At 34.7% G+C, this 19,334-nt stretch overlaps 1 protein-coding gene across 3 annotated transcripts in view; it reads right to left on the bottom strand.

The window, feature by feature from the left end:
* Positions 1-19,334, bottom strand: part of klc1a (kinesin light chain 1a) — a 90,248-nt gene that overhangs the window by 38,242 nt on the left and 32,672 nt on the right. For all 3 annotated transcript variants that reach the window (XM_039741785.1, XM_039741786.1, XM_039741787.1), the window contains exons 4-13: positions 17,081-17,159; positions 16,273-16,498; positions 15,141-15,228; positions 14,537-14,638; positions 12,461-12,634; positions 11,016-11,115; positions 7,510-7,562; positions 7,148-7,215; positions 6,875-6,983; positions 1,175-1,336 (exon numbers count right to left, since the gene is read on the bottom strand). In XM_039741785.1, the coding sequence (XP_039597719.1) occupies positions 1,175-1,336; positions 6,875-6,983; positions 7,148-7,215; positions 7,510-7,562; positions 11,016-11,115; positions 12,461-12,634; positions 14,537-14,638; positions 15,141-15,228; positions 16,273-16,498; positions 17,081-17,159 (1,161 nt within the window). The remainder of the gene's footprint in view (positions 1-1,174; positions 1,337-6,874; positions 6,984-7,147; positions 7,216-7,509; positions 7,563-11,015; positions 11,116-12,460; positions 12,635-14,536; positions 14,639-15,140; positions 15,229-16,272; positions 16,499-17,080; positions 17,160-19,334) is intronic.

The following is a 19,334-nucleotide window of genomic DNA, read 5'->3' as shown; positions in this document are numbered from 1 at the left end:
CATGGAGTTATATTCCTCAGCAAAATATTTATCATCTTTATAACTGTCTGCATCCCAGACTGCAGGCCTGTATTGTAGCTTGAGGAATATTATTGTGCACGTTATAATATATGACACTATATGTGCTGAATGTAACAATATCGCATCACCTTGTGTGAGCAGATTTAGCACACTTAAGATGATTCTCTTACTTGAATCTCAGTTCTGTGGTGTGAAATGCACAGGGCCTCCTTCTTTCACTTTCAACTAATGTAGTCTGCATATATCTCTGGCTTGTGACCCTCTCTATTTGGCACTCATTGCACTTCACAGAATTCTGTCATTTCATTGTAAATGCAACAATAACGACTGAGGAAATTACCATCTATCAACCCTGAGAGACAATGGGCCATCTTCTACAAATCTAGAGGGATGAAATAAACAGGCAGGCAGAAAGTATTTAAAGTTTTACAAAACACAGGTGTCTATTTCTTGTATTCACACCAAATTCTGCCTAGTCATATAGGATGTAAAAATGTCAATGTGGAGCATTGCCGGATTGGAAACTTTACTGCTTTGAGTTTTTTCTGTGTGCAATAAATGTGACATATCGTACAATGGGAAGACAAGATCTCCCTGGTACCTAAGAACAAAGGATCCTCCATATCATGAAATTCACAAAACAATACAAGATGGGTAATAAATATTTAGGCCAAATTGTCAAGGGCAAAGATAAGGTAATACAAATATAGCATAGGTTAAGGTTCCCTTATCATTTATGTTAAAGCTGAAAGAGATAGCTACTTCATATTAGGCAAATCAGAAAGATGCTTAATACTGTACACTGATGCATGACAGTGGGCTTAAAATAAGTGACTAGAAGATTTCCTGCTCACTTATACTACAACATGTCATAACGTGTCATATCATGTAAAGGGGACATGTTTTATTGTAATTTTACACCAACAAAAATGGCAAAATACTGTGCATAAAAATGTTTTACTCTAATGTTTGTAGTTTTGATCAGCCCAAAAGTAAATTCAGGCTCCAAATACAATATAGAACAAAGTATTGCTTTATAACATCTTTTCTGTTTGGTTACTTTTTACTATATAAATAATGTAATAATCCTATAAAGCAGGTTTTGTATTTTTGGACTTTTAAGTAACACTGTACAACGCTATACTGTACTTACCCCATTCCACTCTACGCTCATACTCACTTCCTCCCCACCATCTGGGCCACTTTCATATTTTACCACATCCATATTAAGGCTCTCTCTGCTTTGCCTCTTCTCCAGGTTTTCAGGGTCATTTAATACTTCTGCTACTTTTTGCTTATGAACACTGTCAAGACCCTATAGAGCAAAATACATAGGCAAGAAAAAAAATTAATTAATTTTCTTTTGTAGAAAAAACATTTGACAGTGACTAGAAGTTTTTCTGTTCACCAATGTTTTAATGAGATAACACACAAAGCCCTTTAACTGGCTTTTCTTAACCTGATGTCTTATTTCTATCCCACTTACATGAAGTCACAAAAAAATTGCAAGGATCATAAGATTTTTTCAAAAAAAGAACCACCCATATTATTTTTTATTGTTTTTCATGAGAACGTAATTTTGGGGGGAAAAACAGAGGGAATCATCCACTCTGTCAAACTTGTTTGGATATCATATTAATTAATTTACCATAATAAGTCATCCAAATACTTTTTTTTTTTAAAGCTGTCAAGGATTATGACTTGTCAAATGTTAAGCAGAAGCAAAACTATCTAATTAAACAAAGAAGAGATCAAAAGCCTGTCAAGATTACTGCTGATTAAGCCAGCCAAACCATCAATGCTTTATTGTTAAATTTTTACATCAGAAACAGCAAAGCCCCAAACAATCTTGTGAAAAGCCTATCAATGTTGAATGTTTTGAAAATATTTCCTTTTGCTAGTGCTGCTTTATATTCTAGCAAATATTATACTTATTATTCAGGTCATTAAATAGGGTCTCAGATAAACATCACTTATAATTTATCATTGCTGACTGCATAAAAACAAAAATATGTAAGTACAAATGGTTACTTTCAGGTTATTTTGTAAAATGCTTCTTGTTTTTTAAGGAATAAATAAATGTTTTATAATTACATGTTGAAATTTTCCATTCATTCTTGTCATTCTAATGAAGTACTTATTTTAAATAGTGACCAGATAAAAATTTACATGATGAGTAAGTGAGATTAATTATGTTAGCCTCCCTGACACTGCCATCTCAACTAGGCTTGGCTTCTGCTTCACTCATGCATGAATAAGCCATGGCTCCTGGTAGCCCTATAATGCAGCATTGGGGTACAAAAAAAAGACTGATGGGTTTGCATTCTTTCTCCCTCTGAAACTGGGTTTTGAGCCTTTTGGTTACTATTTGCTAATTTTTAGTAAAAAAAGGAATAATTAGAAAAGTGAAAAAAATGAAAAAACATGACACTTTGTATGTAAGGAAAAAAAAGTTTCAGTTAATGAAAGAATACATTCAATAGTACAAACAACCTCCAATTCAAATGAGCAGCATTCATAGATCACTTAGAACTATCTTATGGAATAAACTGTTGAGTATCACAATTCATACAAGACAAAAATTGTCAAATAACCTAAACCTTTTCCTACACAAAGCTGTAATTTTAGACAAAGTATTGCAACTCAATATTTCATTATGTTGAATGAAACAGAAAAACGTATTTTGTTTTAAAAAGGTACACTGTCCTACTTGAGCTGTGCTGAGCAAGGGTTATAAATGTGCTTAAAAATGCAAAATCATTAGCTGAGGACAGCAAAACGTACTAGTGCAATTTTCTTTAAAATCAATAGGTGGCTGGCATTTTATGTTGCTTGTAACAGAGCTAAGTTTCATTCAGACAGAGTAATTACAGTGCATCCGGAAAGTATTCACAGCGCATCACTTTCTCCACATTTTGTTACGTTATGGCCTTATTCCAAAATGGATTAAATTCATTTTTTTCCTCAGAATTCTACACACAACACCCCATAATGACAACGTGAAAAAAGTTTACTTGAGGGTTTTGCAAATTTATTAAAAATAAAACAACTGAGAAATCACATGTACATAAGTATTCACAGCCTTTGCTCAATACTTTGTCGATGCACCTTTGGCAGCAATTACAGCCTCAAGTCTTTTTGAATATGATGCCACAAGCTTGGCACACCTATCCTTGGCCAGTTTCGCCCATTCCTCTTTGCAGCACCTCTCAAGCTCCATCAGGTTGGATGGGAAGCGTCGGTGCACAGCCATTTTAAGATCTCTCCAGAGAGGTTCAATCGGATTCAAGTCTGGGCTTTGGCTGGGCCACTCAAGGACATTCACAGAGTTGTCCTGAAGCCACTCCTTTGATATCTTGGCTGTGTGTTTAGGGTCGTTGTCCTGCTGAAAGATGAACCGTCACCCCAGTCTGAGGTCAAGAGCGCTCTGGAGCAGGTTTTCATCCAGGATGTCTCTGTACATTGCTGCAGTCATCTTTCCCTTTATCCTGACTAGTCTCCCAGTTCCTGCCGCTGAAAAACATCCCCACAGCATGATGCTGCCACCACCATGCTTCACTGTAGAGGTGGTATTGACCTGGTGATGAGCGGTGCCTGGTTTCCTCCAAACGTGACGACTGGCATTCACACCAAACAGTTCAATCTTTGTCTCATCAGACCAAAGAATTTTGTTTCTCATGGTCTGAGAGTCCTTCAGGTGCCTTTTGGCAAACTCCAGGCGGGCTGCCATGTGCCTTTTACTAAGGAGTGGCTTCCGTCTGGCCACTCTACCATATAGGCCTGATTGGTGGATTGCTGCAGAGATGGTTGTCCTTCTGGAAGGTTCTCCTCTCTCCAAAGAGGACCTCTGGAGCTCTGACAGAGTGACCATCGGGTTCTTGGTCACCTCCCTGATTAAGGCCCTTCTCCCCCAATTGCTCAGTTTAGATGCCCAGCCAGCTCTAGGAAGAGTCCTGGTGGTTTCAAACTTCTTCCACTTATGGATGATGGAGGCCACAGTGCTCATTGGGACCTTCAAAGCAGCAGAAATTTTTCTGTAACCTTCCCCAGATCTTTCACTCAAGACAATCCTGTCTCAGAGGTCTACAGACAATTCCTTTGAATTCATGCTTGGTTTGTGCTCTGACATGAACTGTCAACTGTGGGACCTTATATAGACAGGTGTCTGCCTTTCCAAATCATGTCCAATCAACTGAATTTACCACAGGTGGACTCCAATTAAGCTGCAGAAGGGGAAACATGATGCAGCTGAGCTCAATTTTGAGCTTCATGGCAAAGGCTGTGAATACTTATGTACATGTGCTTTCTCAATTTTTTTTTTTACTTTTAATACATTTTGGAAAAACCTCAAGTAAACTTTTTTCACATTATCATTATGGGGTTTTGTATGTAGAATTCTGAGGAAAAAAATGAATCTAATCCATTTTGGAATAAGGCTGTAACATAACAAAATGTGGAAAAAGTGATGCGCTGTGAATACTTTCCAGATGCACTGTACATTTTGTGTTTAACATGTCCTTCAACTCACATTCTAACAAACGTACTGTATACTGACATTGATCCAATAGGAGTTAAATTATGTTCAGTGATCCCTAAAACATGCAAACCTTATAAAAACTAAGTTAGTATTAATTTTCCTCATGTAGATAATAAATGTAATTATTTGTGAACAGCAAAATACACTGGAGCAGTTTCACTCAAAATCAAATTTGCTTTTAGCAATTGCAAAATGGCAATAACTATGATAAGCTTTCTTTGGATTGAGTAACTTGTTTCTGAATGATCATGTCTACAGACTCTCATCCCAAAGCACAGACAAAAACATAATTCCGATAAAGGTTAAGTCATGTTTAGAGATGTACAAAATGCATAAATCCATTGTAGCGTGGCTAAAATTTCACTTTTTTTGAGTGAGGGTGTGGTGCTAGATTGGCGGCTTACAATGATTATTATGTGAAACTACAAACAATGTTCTAACTATTTTCATGTGCATTATTTTCCATGCCCTCCTCATTTCATCAACACTTTGAAGATCATTAAATTGATCCCAGCATTGGTTTGAACATACTAGTGATGCAATAATGATACAATCTTTTACCACAGTTCATAATTGATAGTTGACCCAATTGATCTCAATTACTAACCACTGTAAAGAAGGGACTAGTAGGGACTGCAACTACAGCATAAATAATGCATTCTTCTTAAATATGGCCCCAGAGAGTGGCAACATTAGAAGTAAGAATTTCACTGTGCTCTGTACATATGATACTACTATTGCTACCTCAACTAGTCCCTGTGTATTTTATATGTAGAGAAAGTAAACCAATAGTATGTGTTGTCAGTGCAATACAGTATGAAGTTCCATTTTTATATTCTGTTAATTAAAAATTTAAAGCTTACACTTAAGTCCCTTGGAGCATTGATAGGGGTAGTTTTGAACATCTGATTTTGTTTTTCTTCTCCAGCTTTATCTCAAGGTTTTTTCTCTCTCCAGTCATCTGATCTTTTCATCAGACTCAACTTCAGAGACTTAAAAATTGATACTAAAGAACTTTACCTCTCCATTAATTATACATCACTTTTATTTAAGTCCATATTGATTTATTTCTGCTATTATTTTTACTTAATTTTAATTTGTTTTTCTTTTCTTGCTACTATTTCTTTGACATCTTCTAAAGCGCTTTGACCTACATCCTGTGTATGAAAATGTGCTATAGAAATAGATTTTGCTATTGTTATCTATGACAATCTAATGCTGCCTTATTTAGGACTGGACAAAAACAAGAATGGATTGAAATCAAGTCTTGCAAAGCTCTGAGGCAGAGGTAGTGCCAACCAATGTATTATTTAGCTGTCAAATTCACAGTCTCAGTGGCCTAAAATATCAATTTATCCATTTTCTAAATCACCCTCCACCCCCATTCCAGCATAAAGCTAAGGAGCCTACAGCCTAACCCAGCAGCTCTGGGCAAAAGGCATGTACAGGATGACAGTCCACTGCATGGTATAATCATTCTGAACACTTACCCATGCAGTCTACTGTTGGAAATTAAACTAACATGCATATCGTTGATATGTTTGAGGAAAAGCTGAGTACCTGCAGAAAAATCAAAACAAACGAGGAGAAAATGTAAACTCTAAAATGGCCTTACTCAAGCTGGGATTCAAACTCAGGAGTCTGTAGTTGTGAAGCAGCAACACTGACCAATACACTACCATAGCTTAAACATCCAAAATAAGAATCTGTTAATTTAGAACAGAAAACAACATGTTGCTCACCACGACGACCTTCGTCATCACTGCTTTGTTGTTGGATTTTCACTTCAAGTTCCTTTTCTCGTATCAAAAGAGGTGGGCATACAGCCATTCATACCTAATGTCAGTCATCTAGTGTCAGCTCTTTACTAGCAGGGACAGTTCATGTCTAAATACTAAATACTAAATCTAAATACTCAGTAAACCAAATATTCCATTCTCAAAAAAAAAAAAATAGATAATCAGAAATTATCTTTTTATTAACTAAAAAGAAACCAAATGCCATCACTCTCAAAATTTATAAACACTTAGAAACATAGTTTCTCTTTAAAAATGGCAAATGTGAAATGTAATGACACTACCATAGTTTATAGATGTTTGGTGCATTTGGGCCTGGAAAGGATTATTTTTTATTTTTTAATTGAACTGGTTTTCTAGTGAATGTGATAATACTACTATGGGGAGAAAATCTCCACTTCGCTATCCATAAACCTATCAACACATATAATGGCAAATGCAACTGCTAAAAAATTGGAGCAGCTCTAATTTCTCCAGAAGTCTAGTTGTACTGATTCTTATTAGGATAAAGCAGACTTGCCTGCTTCCGAGACCTCATGGCTGCCTCCTCCAGGGTATCTGCAGCTTCAAACTTGCCTTGACGCCTGTACAGTGCTCCCAGGTTCTTCAGAGTAGTAGTCACAGTTGGACTGACCCATGGATTAAGAAATTTTAAATTACTTTCTGCACACAATGTTTAAATGTTTCAAACATTTATATTTGATTCAAAAATATACCTTAGAAAAATGTCATTAAAAAACAGTTACATTTAAACATTGGTTGAAATACGCAAGAGATATGGAGAAATACCAACCTGTCTACCTTACAAGCCTTGTACCAACCACCATATTCACTGAAACTTGATCCATCCTTCTGTTTTCCCTATAGGCAAAAATGTATTGCTGTTTGTTTCTTTAATGTTTACAGAAAATTTGGATTTTAAACATGTCAAAATTCATAACTTGGTATCTGTTTGATATGAAAAATCTTAATCAGTACTCACCTCGATCATAAAAAACAAAAACACTCCATAAAATAGTTCTAAATATACCCTACCCTTCTTTAAGCTCAACCTCCAGCCACCCTTCAGATTGCTATTATAATGTACAGCCAAATTCAAATTATTAACCATTGCACAATTTATCTTAAAATCACCAAAAGAAGAATATTACAGACCTTGCACTGTTCTTCTCTTTCTTCTGCATGCATCCATATAGGTTTATTTTCATCTAGAAATAAAGTACACATTTAGTTTTAATTTACGCACTTTACCAAAAGAAAGCACAGTGTGAAATGTCAGCAAATGTAATATTGTATGGGATCATTTAAGTACTAGTGAGACCATAATAGTCAAAATACATAGATGGTAAGATTTCTGAATCTCAAAATATCCTTCAAAAAGTCTAAAAGCAAAACACCCTTTCATCTTTAATAACACAACAATTATATAGTTTTTGTTATCTTGTTACTATGTCACTAACTGACATAATCATATTTAACCACGATTAGAAGCACATTTAAATTCTAAAAATAGGAAAACTATCCAACCTTATATAATTTTCTACTCTCACATGCATAGATACATGTGCTTATTTGCATAAAACTAGAACACAGGACTAGTACCCCTGTTACTGCTTTATGGAGAGGGGATCATAATCCTAGGAGGGAAATGTTACCTTCTTGTAGTAGAGGGGATTGCTTGACTCGATATTTAAAACTGTGTTGTATGGACATACAAAATGTGTTCCTGGCAGGGTGAGACAAGACAAACTGGTGCAAGAAGAGAGGCCAGACAAACAGCAATCCACAAAACTGCAGTCACATGCTAATTATTAATAAGTCCAAGATAACACCCCCCACAAGATCCAGGGTCCACTCCATGAGCCAGATCTGAGAGCTAGTGAGCACCTTTTAATTAGATAACATATATAACTTAGCAGAGCTCATCCCTTGAACTCCACTAAGGCTAAAAAGTTTTTGCACTAGAATAACACACCCAAGTCCACAAAGAAGAAGAATTTAAAAATGCTACTGCCATGTATTAAAAAAATGAATGAATAAGATAATATGAGTGTATATACAGTGTAAGTGCTATGCAGGACAGATAGGTATCCTGGTCGGGATGAAGACTGATTTCTTGCCCGGCCAGGAGGCCAAAACGGAAGGACTTTAGGAGTGGGGCACAACCCAGTTGGAATGCCTCATAATCTTCATCATATCCAGGATTGAGGAATAATTGATGGACGGGGTGAGGTTGAAAATTGGGAGCAGTTCATTCCCCCACAAGGAGTATAGCCTATAGCCTGAGCACAAGTAGGAAAACCACCAGGTTGCATGTGAATTGGAGTACAGAAGTGCAACTATGTTGGGGTCCTTTGGTTGCCACCAGAATGTACTGCCAGGGGAGGACAACACTGGTTTTCATGTGACCTGGAAGTGCTTACTAGCATGTAGTGCAGTGATACCAGAATCATTCCCGGGTATGACTCGAAAAGGAGCGCCTTGCCTCACATCAGGGAGTCAAGAGTTGGTAGGTTAAACTCACCAGGAGAAATGTGAGGAGACAATGTTATACTGCGGTATTTGTGGCTGTTTGTGCTGGAAAAGTGATTGGTGAAAATAAAAACCTATTATTTTAAACACAAGTTGTGTTGCGTAATATTGTGTATGAGGTTTGGGGTTCAGTGCCACCCCTTGTGGGTACAACAGTAATTAGCTAAACTTTTGCTTTAATAACAATGTGATATTTAAATGCCTTTAATCTCACTTATTCTTAATCATTTACTTGTATCAGCTATGTCTGCTTTATTGCTTTTTGTTATGTATTATTTTTGTTTACTCTATCTTATCTCCATTGCTATCTTTTTACCTTCAATTATGTTTAATATTATTTCTGTTATTTTATTACATTAAAATCATTTCTAATAGTATATTTGTTAAACACTTGAGATGATATTATTTGAATATTGCTGATTGCAAAGCAACCTAATAGGTAACTTGTTACTTTTTCTTTTTTTTTTTTTATTATCCATTAAAAACAGCTCCAACTATCACTTTTACTAACTATGTTTGTGATAATTTACAACTACAAAAGTGCAAAAAGCTAAAGAGGTGGTTGTTAACCATGACACTGATAGTATCTACTAAATTAATATCATACCCTGAAAGATGCTGTACTATGGTGGTGGGGGAAAATAAATTAATGCTGGCCTTAATATATGCCTTAAATTATGACAATAAAGAATTCATGATTAAAAGAAATAGTTAATATGGTTCTTAGTTGAACAGATATATAAGGAATTTGAAACACAAGTTTAGATTATAACAATTGTGTTAAAATTAACAACCCCTAAAAGAAACTAATACATTTAAGGTATAAAACATTGTAAACTCTGAAATAAGGCTCATGACAAAAAATTTATGCAAAAATAGAAATCCTACAGTTGAAAGCACTGTGCATTAAGGAGATGAATAAATACTGAGGTCATTTAAAATCCAAGATGTTATATGTAAATTCCTTACAAACTGTAAAGGCTACACATATACACAGTATATATATTAACATATAGATAGATATAGACAAGCCATTAGAAGGAAGCAGGAAGTATTTAAAATGTACCCATGGAAAATGTTAGCCATGGAAAGAAAATATTTTTCACAGTCTTCCTTATCTGCTTTATATTAGAAAACATTTAATATTTGGAACTGTATTATTGTCACTATTCTGAGAAGGACAAGTAAGAAATTAATTGTACTATGTAAATTGTTGTACACATGACAATAAATTTGAACTTAACTTGTTCTATGCTACAGCACCTACTAATTACAACCAATTAACTACTATAGCAGTGGAACAGCAGTTGGTCAAAATAGAGGACCAATATAGGAAGCACTTTAGAGCCAAGGTGCTATTGACAAAATCTCATGGGAATGATATTTAGCTATTCAACCCATTTCTATCTTACAGAGTGTTTGCCTCATGAAGGCTAACTGAGTATTCAGACTTTTATAGGCTTCTGCATTGACAAGAGGTTTGCATTCTTTGAACAACTATGCTTCAAATGGCACACTACTTTTAATTTATACAAATCAGCAACTATGTTAAAATAAATCAGCCTAATTATCTAAATCTTTCATGAATACCCATGGTTGGATTGGTTGTATTTAATAATGACGAGGATACAGGCTTGCCTTTCCAGAGTTAAATTACTTATCTAAAAAAGAGTGCACTCCTGTGTTTTCCAAGGCATTTGAGGAAAACCATCTTTGCTATATGTTAGTTTTGGACTTAAAAGTACTAAATTGGATTAAAATTACTAAATCCTCCCTTAGCATTATTCGGTACCACAAGACGTGGACACACTTTATCATGAAAAATCTAGTACAATACCTATTGCTTGTCACCTTATCTTAATTAACTGTAAGATTCCTATTTCACCTTCAATATTATGTTAATTTCTCACTCAGTTAATGTACTTAAAATTAGAAAAGATCAAATTTTCATGCAGCATGTGAAAGGCTAGGAGCAGTAACTGTGTATGCTGATCACTCCCCAACAATCTTTAAACAAACACTGCCATTCTATAATTTATTTATTAAATTATTTTATTTTAAATTATACCTAACTAAAGAGATAATTTGCAAACACTCAAAACTATTCCTTTATGCAATATAGTCCTTACCATCAACAGAACCAAACTCCCTTTCATGAGCTCGAGTTAGAATTTCCTTGTATAAGGTCTCAGCCTGCTTAAATTTTCCTTGTTTCAGATAACAGGAGGCCTGTGGATTCGATAAAGAAATTAATTCTTTTCCTGATTTCAATTAATTATAATGAAACATCAGAATTAAACTGTCACTACCCATCCATGGCATAAACACAACTTTATATAAAGATAAAGAACAATCAATTATGCAAACTGAGACATGCAAAACTTTATTTAAAAAAAAAAAGCCAAGAAGTAGGAAGAAACAAAGAAGCAGAAAAAATGACAATGTAATGACCCCCTGTGAATAGATAACAGAAAAGAAACAATTTCTAAAATAGTTTTCTAACAGTTCAAAATGAAAAAGGGCTCTTTCTAAGAAGAATTTCTGCTTCAAAAACCATTACACATTTTTACTAAGGCAATATAGGGAGATCTGTCCAAGATCATTATTAAAAATTAATCTCCCTCCGTTGAGAAAGCTGTTTAACAATTGGTGTTCTGGTACTACAGTAGCTCTGCATAAACGCACCGGAGCCTATTGTCAAATACAACTGAAACAAACAATATTAACAATTTTTATCTCTTGCTCTAAAACAAGACACTTAGCTTATATTAAAGGGAAACCTGATACTGTGGGGTCATAGAAATATGACAAAAATATTTTTTTGCAACTATCAATCATTTTCTTTATCATTTGGAATAACATTGATACAATGTCTTTAAATGTAACCAAGAAGTATTTAATGCATACCAGAGACAAATATATACCCAATAAGGTTTAAAACCAAAAACAAAACAAAAAAAAAACATTTAGTACCAGCAGAATTACAACAGTTAGGGAACAATGGTGACAGTAATCTGTGAGTTGCAAGAAATGCAGAACTCAACATGACAATGGCACATGACTAACAGCAGAGTAAAATATACACAGTAACTTCCTAATCTGTTTAATCCTACCAAGCCTGTGGTTTCCTGTTTATAAACACATATCTAACAATTTTAAAAATCACTATAAGAGTTCACAGTGTAATTCAAATGAAATACAATCCTTGGGGGTTTTATTCAGGAAACAATCTATGATGCTGTGAAGAGCAGTGTACAGTGTGGGAAATTCATATTGCCAACTACCCTAAATTTCACATTTATTTTTTAAAAGAGAAGATTTCGTATTATACTGCTTTACAAATAAATGTTTCTTTTAATAAGTCAATTTCACACACAGGAAGTAAAGTGTGCCTTAGTACTGGGTTTAAACTAACTTCTTCTCCAATGAAAAATTTAAAACTCTGGCTAAAGCTAAGTGGAAAAATGTTGATGCCTTATAGTACTGCTTTAGCCTGTAAATGTAACAAAAAAGAAAGAGGAAAAAAAGGGGGACCCACTTCTAATTCTTAGTCAGTGACATCTAACTCTCTTACCAAATTATTTTTTGTCTTTGCAACATTTGGATCATCTGGTCCCAGCTTTGTCTGGTAGATCTCCAGTGCCCGCTGATAGTAGTATTCAACCTCTTCATATTTCCCCTGATTCTGGCAGAGCAATGCCAAGTTATTCAGCTGCTTAGCAACATCAGGATGATCCTTCCCCAGGACCTAAAAAAAGAAAAGGCTGTCAATTCCAGAAGAGAAAGCAATGATTAAACAATAAAAAGAGAAGAAACTCTTTTTGCTGTTGTAGTCAAAACTGAAAAAAAATGCTTCTATAAGCAAACAAACAAATAAAACCTGCAAGTTTGTGGAATATTCAAATTTTACTGAAATACTGATGGAAGTTATTTCCTAGCCATTGACAGTAAATATGTGCACTGCTCTTTATATAACCGATTTCATCTTTCACACATGCTACTATATACAAAATAATTCTATGAGTAGAGAAAGATGGGATATCATTGCCAAAATGCACATTTTCCTTACTGTGTGGGAAAATGATTCGTGCTTGAAACATATTGTGTAGAGAGGACTCTAAAAACATTTTCTTAAACTTCATCCTGTATTTTCACAGGAGTGCAGGTTTTATTTTTTTTAAACTTACAAAAGTCATTGACATGGATTTATGTTTACATCATATTAAATTGTCATCTTTTGGCTTATTATTACATTTTGATGCTCTAGTTCTGCTCCATTTTAAATACAGCAAAACATGTTAATGTATTTGTTTCTTTACATACAGGTAAAACTAGTCTTCCTGCCTAGCCTGCAGGTGATAGGACCTAATTTAATGAGGTATAATATACCATTATGCTTTATTTATGTGACATTAACCAACTACTTTACAAGCTTGGTTTTTCAATCCTTTCTAATATAATGCCCAATTTATAAAGAAAAAAAAATTCCACTGTTTAGTAATCTCATTTTCCCCAATACAATAATTCAATTTGAAATGTACTCTCTAAGGTATAATTATTGGCAGATAGATTGTTGGATAGAAACATACTTAAAAACAAAGTAGATGCAAACATAGTTGTTAGATTCCACAACAGACTGTCATAAAAATGTTCATGCTTCAACAGTGCATACTTATTTGTTTTTAAATGCAAACATTTTTCTTAGGGTCTTCAGTTATTCAAAACACTTGTCATTACTAATGACAAAGCAATTTATATGTTTTTTTTCCTGCAAGACTCTACAGTTAAAATAAATGCTAAGATGATATGGGAGCATTCAATTAGGAGGGGAGACTGCCGTCATGTCTCATTTGGAAGGGAACTTTTTTTTGCTAAAATCAGAAAAATCATTTAAATTTTGGTTTGTTCTGTCAAGAATTTACTCAATGAATACAAGTGCAATTCATTTTGAGAAATTGTGCAGTTTAACTGGGTCAGCACACACATAAGAAGCAACCATGTCGGAACAGACATCAAACGTAGGAGAGAAACGTTCATGTTTATCTCGAACATCTGAATGATGCAACGTTTGTAATACCCGATTTATATTTTTATACACATTGTTTTAAAGTATGAAAAAATGTCACCAGACCTAATGCCTTAGGTGTTCCAAAATCTCAGCCCCATTCAGGTTACTAGAATATCTTGTGCTTAGTGCATTCCTGATATTGACCTGCATTATTTTTTTTTTTTTGTGGCAACCTTTAAAAAAAACAAATGGTAGTGGATGTTTTGTACATTTTGTTTCTCATCACTATACTGAAAAGCTGAGTTTGCACATGCACATATACCCCCAAGGGTAAACCTAAAAGACTGTCAGGCTGATTGGACCAGTACCATCAGTCAAAAACAGCCTCGCACTAAAAAGACAATTTTACATGTTACAAAAAAGTAATATTTTTCTTTATAAAAAATTATTTTGAGCATATGATGAAAATTGTTAGGGTTTTTTTATTTGTTAACAATAAACAGTCGAACATCAAGCAAAAAATGAAGCAAAAGGTTATGGAAAGTTAAATATTGAATGCAAAATCTCTGAAACAAATATGATAAGCAATATTGCAAATATCCAGATTTAAGCATTTTGCCCGTCTCCCTGGTATTCACTCACCTTCTCGCGAATTTCCAAAGCCCGTTTGCAAAGTGGTTCAGCTTCTTTATATTTCCCTCTTTTCCCATAGAGCACTGCAAGGTTATTTAAGGTAGCAGCTACCTATGACATACATAAAAGCTATTTTAAGAAATTAATTCTAAACAAAAAACCAAACTTGATCAATTAAAATAAATTAAATTGAAACAGAAATGATTATCTAGATGAGTGTAAAGAGCAAAATCATAACATGCAATATAAATTCAAACAGTGCAAATTGAAATGCAACAGTTTAAATTGAATACAGTGGAGGATTGGCGTGACACATCACTACACCAAATCATAATCAAATCAACCCATTTGCTTGCATGAGAAGTGAAGCATTGCAGCAGCAGGCAAAGTCGACACTGATTTAAAGTAAACTAGCATCTTTGTGTGTGGCTAAATATGTGGTTTTCTAATCATTGTTAAAACTCTGCAAATATTCACCTCTGTACCTTAGAAACCAGGATGAAACCCAGTTTGGAAAGCAGGCCTGTATGGGTTTAACACGACAGTCAATAATAATGGCATAAGAAAGGCACAGACAAAGGTCAACAATATGGGTGAAGTGCTGTCAACTCACCGCTGGATGATCTTTCCCAAGAGTTTTCTCTCGAATGGCCAAAGCATCATTTAGCAGATTCGCTGCTTCTTTGTATTTATTCTGGTCCCTAAATAAATAAAACAATAGTATATAAGATATTTAGAACTTTCAAAATAAAGGTAATTTGCAGCCAATCATTGGCCTACTGTACAGCACCCACTGTAAAGTCATACAAATCCAGTTCTATGTTGCACTGTATATCATTTAAATTGCAACAAGACTTGTGGCCATGATTTGGACAAGGAACTAGAAAAAAATAAACGGGCCGGGGAGTTAAGTTTTCCTTAAACCAGGAATACCCTGATACCCAGTAGTTGTAAAATTGTCAATAGAACAAATATGACAAGTTGCAGCACAATAATTAAACTTTTAATTGAAAAGAATAAAATTAATTCAGTTAATTTTAATTAAGTTTTCTATGGTTGAAGGGTCTTTAATACTTTATTTTCAAGGTAATGGAAAAGAGTCTTGTTTACATTATAAGAGAAAGAAAATCCTTGTATTCTTTCATAAATTAAGCTGTCTAACCAGCTCTGTTTAAATGTTCCCAAAGTAAATATGTTGAACATTTCAGTATCTAAATACCAAACAGAACCTTATAAAATGCACTAAATATAATAGATTAAATAATCAGTTTGAAACTATTTTACCTAATACATCTCATTAAGCTGCAATCCATCCATTCATTATCCAACCCATTATATCCTAACTACAGGGTCACGGGGGTCTGCTGGAGCCAATCCCAGCCAACACAGGGCGCAAGGCAGAAAACAAACCCTGGGCTGGGCATCAGCCCACCGCAGGGCGCACACGCACACACACACGCACACACCAAGGACAATTTAAAATCGTCAATGCACCTAACCTGCATGTCTGTGGGAGGAAACCGGAGGAAGCTCACACAGACACGGGGAGAACATGAAAACTCCACGCAGGGAGGACCCAGGAAGCGAACATGGGTCTCCCAGCAGCGCTACCACTGCTCCACCGTGCCGCCCCATTAAGCTGAAATCTCCCTAGCATTTATTTTCAAGCTAAATTTACATTTTATTTGCATTCAGTTAGTTCTTCTGATACCTCCAGCTATTTTGTTGAAGACTAATGTACTGACCTGTAAACAAGAGCAAGAATATTGAGCATTGTAGCAACGTCTGGGTGATTATGCCCCGAAGTTTTCTCCAAGTCTTCCAGCGCTTGTTTGCACAGTGGGACAGCCACTTCATATCGACCCTGCGAGGCATACTGTATGACAAGGTTGTGCAAGGTTCGTAATCGCGCAGGAATCTCATAGCCACCCTGCTGTGCTGCAGCTGCAGCAGCGCTGTTGTGTTGCTGAACTGCAATTAAAATGAAAAGGCAGGTGAGAGAGAGGAAAAGGCTACTCTATGTGCTGATAAACTAATCCTGTGCTAAGCTGTCAGTAGTATAAAAATAAAATCTACATTTTGATCATAATTAACAACTACAATAATATGGTACAGCAAAACAAAAAACAAAAAAAAAGTGTACAAATGATGAAAAGCTTAGTAGGTCAAAGGACTTATTAAATGTATTAGCAGTGAGGCATAAAAAAAAAAAAAAAAACTTTAAATATGGAAAAATTGAAAAATAATAAAATTTTTTCTCCATCTAAACATAGCAAGATTATTATCTTATCATAGTTTATCATATAAAACAACAGTAATGACTTTTGGACACCTATCAAGAACAGCACACGCATTTAATTCCACATTTATTATTTATCAGAGGCTATTACAGATGTCTCTTTTTACTGTCACTTTATTTTTGTTTCAGGTGTTACCATATTCTTTGTGTCACATTTTGAAATCTGTTTCAAAATATTAATAAAAACAATCTGTAATGTCAAACCGATTCATATTTTCAGAAGCAAAACATTAAAAATAAAAAAATCAATTTACTTCCTTGTCCTTGATCATCATCATCATTGGGGAAAAGGTCATCCAGGGCTTCTTTGGACGAGTCTGAATCTTTATCATCCTGCAACAGATGTAGTGTGCCGTCAGCAGCATATCCCAATGCACAAAATCCTGTTCCTGCATTTTTTTTCTAAGAATACTGCCAAGTCATACATTATTTATCTCACTGAAAGGTCATCGTTATCCCCTAGTCAGCAAAGGCCTTTTAAGAGCAGAAGCAGAACCTTTCCATTGCCATATTGATAAATTCACTCTTGTGCATTTTAATACATGAATCAAAGTTAAGGAACTTCAAAACAACACCCCTCTTTGGGAAATAGGATCACCCAGGGCAGTCCAAAAGGATTTCATGCAAAAAGTGCTATCCTGATAAGCATAAGATAAACGATGGAGGAATTTCACAAAACAACAAAAGCTCATGATATTTACAAAGATCACTTTAGGAAAATACTGTTTCTAACTAATGAAACTAGACATGGTCTGGCATGCATTTCCTAATGTCAAAAATAAGATTACATTTTTATTATTAAATTGGGATAACAAAATATTCAGCTGTACTAGTTTTAGTATGTCTATAAATATGCCACTAAAAATTTATTATAGTGTGCTGTCTCTTGAAAACAAACCATGTGCTCTTTTAATCATATGGTTTGTACATATCAGAATGCAACTAACAATCATCTAATTCTCACTAAGTCATACAATTTATTAAATAAAACCTCAAGTGACAAACAACTCATGCTTCAACAAAAAATAAACCAACATGGAGAAAAACTACAATACAGTATATGGAAAAGTCACGTTCTACATGTACATCAGTTCATCTGTGTTTTACATTACATTACAGGAATTCTGGCCATTTCTCAGAAAAACAGTGTTTGATTGTGTTCATTTATACACAGCTCTCATAGGGTAACACTGCAGCATCTCAATATGGCTGAGGTCTGGTCTTTGAACTGGCCATTCCAAAGACTTGAATCCTTTCTCTCTCAGCTATGCAGATCTAGGCTTCCTCATACATATGTTTAATATAATTGTCCTGCAACATGATCCAGTTTTAGTTATTACACAGATGGCCTTACAATGTTCATTAGAATAGTCTAGTATAAAGAGTTGTTCAGGACATGCTCAATACCTGTGACAAATCCATGCCTTTCAAATGCAAAATATCCTGCTATGCATGATAACTAAACAAGTTCAGTTTGGAATGTGAAACACATATTGTTTAAGAACTAATGTGGTTCAATTTAGATATAACCTTTCAAACTTTGTTTGCTACCAATTCCAGTTACAAGCAAACCTCTCTCATAAAGATTAACAGAAACACAAAAACAAGTACAGTCTCCAAAAAATCCTGAATAATAGTAGTTCTCAAGATTAGTTCTGGGAGCACCAGGATCTGCATATTTTGTGATTTTCCTTTTAACTCAATTGTTTTCTGTGGAGTTGGCCCTTTTAACTGAAGCCACATGGTAAAATGACACTGAATGACAAAAGGCAGTGTTACCTACTTGTGTGCTTATAAGTAAACAATGACTTAAGTAACCAGAAAATTAGAATGAATGAACAACTACATTATTATTTATTAACATGCATACATGCTTGCTTTACTTAGGAAATGTTATCCAAACCATGTTTATAAATTCTGGAATTATATAAAAATATATAGAAAGTGACAGCTTGCTTAATTAAAGTACGAGCTCAAATAAAAGAATAAATTAGTTGGGATGAAACCCTGCAAATAACATTAAATTTAAGAGCCCCATAATCAGGACTCTTAAATGTTGTTCCATAATTCCTATGGAACAAGCAGTGATTTTCATTAATTCCATAGTATCGTTAAGACCAGTAAACTGTAATCTGTATTTCAGTTACATCAAAAGCAAGCAAAAAGAGATTTTTAATTTGTCACACTTTTGTTAGTTGTATTTTTCCAAAGCACTATTTTTCACTTTGTGCAATCCCACTTTCTTCCATTTTTTTTAATTCACTTATATTTCTTCCTCATATGCACTGATCTCTGTCATCACTTCAAATGGTAGAGCAAGTACCTTCACTTTGAATTCAATCTGGTCCAAATGTAACTACATCGTGCACAAAAAAAGAATAAGTACTGCCCAAACAATAATAAGAAAAAGAAATCAAGACGACAATGTCGTTATATTTTTGTTTAAAGTATTGTGAGCTAGGACATTTAATGGGCGCTTCTTGAAATCTTTGGGGGGAAAATGGAAAA

The sequence above is a fragment of the Polypterus senegalus genome, chromosome 18 (assembly GCF_016835505.1).
Source record: "Polypterus senegalus isolate Bchr_013 chromosome 18, ASM1683550v1, whole genome shotgun sequence".
In the NCBI taxonomy this organism is placed as follows: domain Eukaryota; kingdom Metazoa; phylum Chordata; class Cladistia; order Polypteriformes; family Polypteridae; genus Polypterus; species Polypterus senegalus.
Note: the sequence above shows the minus strand (reverse complement) of the source record. Positions and strands in the feature narration are given on the sequence as shown.